This window comes from Onychostoma macrolepis, unplaced genomic scaffold (assembly GCF_012432095.1).
Source record: "Onychostoma macrolepis isolate SWU-2019 unplaced genomic scaffold, ASM1243209v1 Scaffold263, whole genome shotgun sequence".
In the NCBI taxonomy this organism is placed as follows: domain Eukaryota; kingdom Metazoa; phylum Chordata; class Actinopteri; order Cypriniformes; family Cyprinidae; genus Onychostoma; species Onychostoma macrolepis.
Window position 1 is genome coordinate 1 of NW_026704779.1, and position 6,093 is coordinate 6,093.

The 6,093-nt window shown below is 36.4% G+C and overlaps 1 protein-coding gene across 1 annotated transcript; it reads left to right on the top strand.

Annotated features, from left to right (window-relative positions):
• Positions 1-9: 9 nt before the first annotated feature.
• LOC131535438 (ribonuclease inhibitor-like) lies at positions 10-5,214 on the top strand. The gene is made up of 6 exons (XM_058768220.1): positions 10-191; positions 675-845; positions 1,800-1,973; positions 2,153-2,323; positions 2,461-2,631; positions 5,109-5,214. Exons 1-6 carry the CDS (start codon positions 10-12, stop codon positions 5,212-5,214), a joined length of 975 nt encoding a protein of 324 aa, XP_058624203.1.
• The last annotated feature ends 879 nt before the right edge of the window (positions 5,215-6,093 follow it).

The window sequence follows — 6,093 nt, forward strand, 5'->3', positions numbered from 1 at the left end:
ATCAAGTAAATGTTTTGTAGGTTAAATAATTGTGGCTTAACAAACAAAAGCTGTTCAGCTGTGGCTACAGTTCTTGGATCTGATACCAAACTGAAAGAGCTGAACCTGAGCAATAATAATCTGCAGGATTCAGGAGTGAAGCTGCTTTGCACTGAACTTTTGAATATAAAGTGTAAATTGGAGATACTGAGGTAAGGTGTGAGACAACAGACAAAAGGTATGATCGGTGTAATGGCCAATGATGAGTTTTCTACTTTGCCATCTCCTTTGCTCAGAAACATAAACAATGTGCTCAATTTACAAATTTGTAATTTAATATTTTTTTTTATTTGTATTTTAACTTAATTTTATTTTTATATAATATAACTTTATATGTATATAATAAATAAAGTTTTATATTAATTTATATAATTTAGCCTGTATATTATTTATATAATAAATAAAATATTAAATTTTGTTTGAGTGATGGGGACGATAATGGTTTTTATAATGATGATAAGGGTCGCCCCATGAAGTTAAAATGAGCAATATTTCAATTTTATATTCTGCATTTAAATTATCTAAAGGAAATTTGGTTAGCCTTACACTGGCCAAACACATTAACCTTTATTGTTTAGTGCTTGCAACAAGTACTTTGTTCTTGTAAATTCTCTCTCCCATGTTCATCATTTTAGTCTGCGTAAGTGTGGTCTAACAGAGGAAAGCTGTTCAGCTCTCGCTACAGTCCTGAGATCAAACCCCAGTCTGAAAGAGCTTGACATGAGCAACAATAATCTGCAGGATTCAGGAGTGAAGAAACTCCAGAACGGATTAGAAAATACGAACTGCACACTGCAGAAACTCAGGTGAGTTCAGCAAACCACTGTTTGGTTTTAATAATATTATTCTGTTTTGTTAAAAGTTAATGTATTACGGTAGTAAACTAAAGAAAAGGAAAGAAATGCTTCTGTAAGATGTTAAATTATGTTCTTCTCTGATCAAAAGAGGAGAAAGTCAAGAAAAAAATCCATTGACCTTTTTTTTAATTTTTTTTTTTTAACCTTTTTGTAGTTGCAAACTTAGGAGAAAAAAAAATAGATTACTAATAGATCTACCAATCTCTGTGTAAAAATAACATAATGATGCTGCCATCCTTCTGAGGTAATTTTTTACCCCCCTGTAACTCCGAATCTCTGGTGAAAATTGTCATTTTGAACCCCCTCTACAAATGTGACCCTGGACCACAAAACCAGTCTTAAGTGTCAATTTTCCGATTTTTAAATTGAGATTTAAAGCTCAGATTTAAAGCTATTGAGAATAAGCTTTCCATTGATGTATGGTTTGTTAGGATCGGACAATATTTGGCCGAGATACAACTGTTTGAAAATCTGGAATCTGAGGTGCAAAATATCGAGAAAATCGCCCTTTTAAAGTTGTCCAAATGCAGTTCTTAGCAATGCATATTACTAATAAAAAATGAAGTTTTCATATATTTATGGTAAGAAATTTACAAAATATCTTCATGGAACATGATCTTTACTTCTGATCTTGATTTTTGGCATAAAAGAAAAATTCATAATTTTGACCCATACAATGTATTTTTGGCTATTGCTACAAATATACCCCAGCAACTTAAGTCTGGTTTTGTGGTTCAGGGTCACAAATGAGTGGATTACCCAATAAATATACATCCGTGACATTTAATACTTTGGCTTTTATCACTGTACATGTTTATCTTTCTTCAGAATTTTATTTTATTTTTTTCAAAAATTGAAATTTTTTAAATCAAAAATTGTATTAAAATAAAACCTGTTCTGTAGACTTTCAAACTGCAGTATCACTGAAGAAGGTTATAAAGCTCTGGCTTCAGCTCTGAGATCAAACCTTTCACACCTGATAGAGCTGGATCTCACAGGAAATGATCCTGGACAATCAGGAGTGAAGGAGCTCAGTGATTTACTACAGGATCCAAACTGTCAGCTGAAGACACTGAGGTATGTTTCCTTAAAAAAATAATAAAGTGTAATATTTTTAAAACAGTTCAGCTAATTTTTTTTTTAAACAGTTAAAAGGCCAGTTTATAAAGGCTTTAAAAATGAGTAAAGGCTCTTTTACAAGTTTGTGAAAAATTATCATAAGGCAAGTAATGTCAGTGTACTTCCTCTTTCTGTAGGTTTGTGGGTCCTGCTGCAGATGATGTCTGTCAGTATGTGACTGGAATTGTGGGTGAAAACCCGTTACTCCTGAGAGAGCTGAATCTGAGTGAATGTGAACTAGGAGACACACGAGTGAATCAGATCACTGCTCTACTGCAGGATAAACACTGTAAACTCAACACACTGATGTGAGTATTGTGTTCATTCACTATTACACTTTTAATAGAAAAGTGATCATAACAAAATAATTTTCTGTGTGATCACTTAATATTGGCATCAAGTACTTTGTGTTTGTAAATTCTCCCTCTCCTCTTCATCATTTTAGTCTGCGTAAGTGTGGTCTAACAGAGGAAAGCTGTTCAGCTCTCGCTACAGTCCTGAGATCAAACTCCAGTCTGAAAGAACTTGACATGAGCAGCAATAATCTGCAGGATTCAGGAGTGAAGAAACTCCAGAACGGATTAGAAAATACGAACTGCACACTGGAGAAACTCAGGTGAGTTCAATTTTGCGATTGATTGGTTGAAACCCTCAGAGACACCGATATTCATGATTATTTTTTTCACCATTAAACATGTCTTTGGAAAACCATTAGCAATAGAAACCATTTAGTTTAAAATAATATGTTTGACAATTTAAATACTGTAAGAAATATTCATATCAAAGTATATTTTAAATATAACCTAGTAATTGTGACAATGATGACAAACTAACTTAGAAAGCTGTATGTTTTGTACCATTCATTGAATATGCACTGTGAGAACAATAAGGAAAAAAAGATTGACCCACTAATGACCATTGTTGCTCTGCTTAGAAAAATTGTCTTGAATGTATGTACATTCAACATTTCAGGGAAGAGTATTACGCATCACTAGACATGCAGAAATAAAAGGGAAAAAAAATAGATATAAAATATTTTGTAAATAGATACAATTATTCCAAAATGTTATGAATTGTGTCAGCTGTCTGACACTGTTTTATGTAAATTTAGCAAGCTATGGCAGTTGTGGCAATATTATTTTTCCAACCAAAACTGTTGCTAAGTGAAAGTTAGGTGGTATTTTTTGACTTGACACTTATCTGCTATTTAAGCTTCTTATTATGAGACCAAATTCTAAACATTAACTCATCCAAGACTAAACTTGATATAGACTTTCAGGATGTTCAGACCCGGTATTCTGTATCTTTTCTAACTGATTCAACTTATGGAATCAGACTAAATGTTTTATGTAGTGTTCAAATCAAACTTCAGAAGGTATAGCTTTTTTTTTCATCAAAATTTGCAAGGCTGGTGGATTTCTTTTTACTAGAGGTTGACGGATCGGTTTTGCAGATTACTGATTCGGTTATCGGTACAAATCTTAAAGGGTCATATGATGCTATTTTAAACATCATTATTTTGTGTATTTGGTGTAACAGAATATGTTGACATGCTTTAATATTCAAAAAACATTATTTTTCAAATACTGTACATTATTGTAGTTCCTCTATGCGCCGCCTCTCTCAAATGTGTTGTTTTCTACAAAGCCTCTCCTTCCAACAAGCACAGTCTGCTCTGATTGGCCAGCTGACCCAGTGCATTGCGATTGGCCGAACACCACAAGCGTGTGTCAGAAATGTAACGCCCCTTACCATAATCGTGAGCTTCAGCTTTCAAAGTAAATTTAAAGACGGTTAATAATGTCCTTAGTTTTACCATCAGTACAAGCAGAATGGGGAACAGAGTGACAGACACAGTGATGATGCTCATATGTATTTGCAGTACACAAGCCGTGGTTAAGACGATTTCTTACGGGCTGTACACTTCGCTGTGATGTGACCCTGTTCCCCTCACACATACACACACACACACGCGCGCGATGCACTACTCTACACTGCGCAAAACTCCGCATTCGAAGAGTCAATAGCAAATACTTAAACTAATAACAAAACATACTTACAGTCGCTGATTGAGCAGCACCAGATTGTCATAGCAAAGTCGGATCTGACCCTTTTTTTAGAAATAGTCTTTGTGCACAGCCAGCCTTGTACTCCCCTAGGTTCATGAAACTGTCGTCCATAAATTGCGTTGCACAAATTCAAACATTTGGGTTGTGTTGTTCTGTTGTAAATAAATCTTAACCAATGAGTCCTAATTGCATCTACTTTCGGAAGGCCAAATAAATTGCTTTTTCTTTTGCATAGAAACAGACAGCATTTCCCTGACATGGCTGCATCAACGCTACTGCGGTTACTGAAACCACGTCTTCTTTCTTTGCGTGCACATTTGGGCGGCATTAAACAAATATTTCCACATCGTGACATAGACATGTGGAGGCGTGTTTGAATGAGGCGTTTTAAACCGGTCTGGATCAGCCTTCACTTTTAGACAGAATGAATCCTTTTGTGGAGACTTTAAGCTTTGTAACTCTGCAGATCTTATATATGCACAAACAGCTACATAACTCACTAAAGAAAAGGAAAACAAGAAATCGCATCATATGACCCCTTTAATTTTTACCTAAAATCTATTTGGTAGTTTTTTTGGGTTGTGCTCATTGCTGTAGCGGCTAAGAGGGGTTTGCTGTCATTATACAGGACTAGAGTGGCCTCTAGGAGTTTGTTTTGACATGAGAGACTGTGCGCTGCAGAAAGCAGGACACTTCAGATGCTGATTTAAAACATTGTAACGGGGTGGAAGAATCACACGACAAGGAGAGCTCAAATAAATACCCCGGAGGGTGGATTTATTCAACAATGATAGGAGTGCGATAGGTGCAAGGTGGCTGGTGGCAGTAGTGTGGTGCTCTCCGTGAGTGATTCCCTTCGTGCGGTGAAAAACTCCGTCGTGCCCTCGTCAGAGCCGGGTTGGTCACTCGCTCGCTTCTGGAAAGAGAGAAGATATCACACATTAAGCCTCGATCGGGAGGAAGTTCGTTCTCACTCTCACCCAGCTGCATCCGGCTTATATGGTCGTGGGTTGATGAGTTTCAGGTTTGACCGACCCAGCCGTGATGAGCCGGTGCAGGTGTTTCGCCTTTGTCTCCAGGGCAACGCTGATGAGAGACCGGGACGCTCGTCACACGTTTTCATGTCATAATAGAGTAAGTAATTTGTTGACTAGATGCTGCTTTAGTAGAGAAAGAACAGCAGTATGTTTGCTGTCATGGCAGAGAAGACACTAAATAGTATATCAGGCGGTTAAAACAATATGACAAATATACGCAAGTCTGACCCAAATTTTTAATGTCATAATTGTTACTGTACACATTAGTTTTTGTCTGTGGCTTTCTGTGGTTCTAATAATGTCTGTATGCTTAATGTAGAGAGCTATAATATAGATCACCCTGTTTATTTTTGTTTGCTCTGTTTATTTCAAACACTGAACTTCAAACTCATCGATGCCAGTTTGTTCATTGTAAAAGTGAACGTTTGCCTGTTTGGTGATTAGATTAACTGTTTTGGACTGGAGTGTCCGATGTGCGGTACCTGTAAGTTGTCCTGGTTATTTTGTGGAGAAAAGTGATCTCTGTCTTGCAAAATAATGCTCAAGAGGCAGAGTTCCAGAAGTCAGAATTAGAGTTTATTTCAAGAAGAAAACAAAGCCGAGATGCCTGCAGAACATCTGAATCTGTCTCTGTCCAGACTACCTTTGTACAACTTCATAGTCAAACGATTTTCAAAAGATTTACATGTGAATTGGAGAGAAATCAATCAACCAATCAATTAGTCATCAAGTTTTTTCAATAAACAGCTATATATATTTATTAAGATCAGTGTTTTTCAGTAAACTTCAATATTAAAGTCATGCATTTTTAATGAACAGCAATATATTTACACAAATTATTATAGTAAAAAGCAATAAAAGCTCAGTAGCAGCAGGGATTGTCGGTGGGGGGAATGAATGACCCCAACTGCTCCCCAGGCGCCACAGCAATATGGCTGCCCACTGCTCCGGATGTTTGTTCACTCTGTGTGT

What these genes read in the sequence shown, in the direction of transcription:
- LOC131535438 (XM_058768220.1), top strand. Translation starts at nt 10, where the DNA reads ATGTTTTGTAGGTTAAATAATTGTGGCTTAACAAACAAAAGCTGTTCA. An exon ending in TGCACACTGCAGAAACTCAG is followed by an intron (nt 846 to 1,799) that starts GTGAGTTCAGCA and finishes CCTGTTCTGTAG; the next exon opens with ACTTTCAAACTGCAGTATCA. An exon ending in TGTCAGCTGAAGACACTGAG is followed by an intron (nt 1,974 to 2,152) that starts GTATGTTTCCTT and finishes CTCTTTCTGTAG; the next exon opens with GTTTGTGGGTCCTGCTGCAG.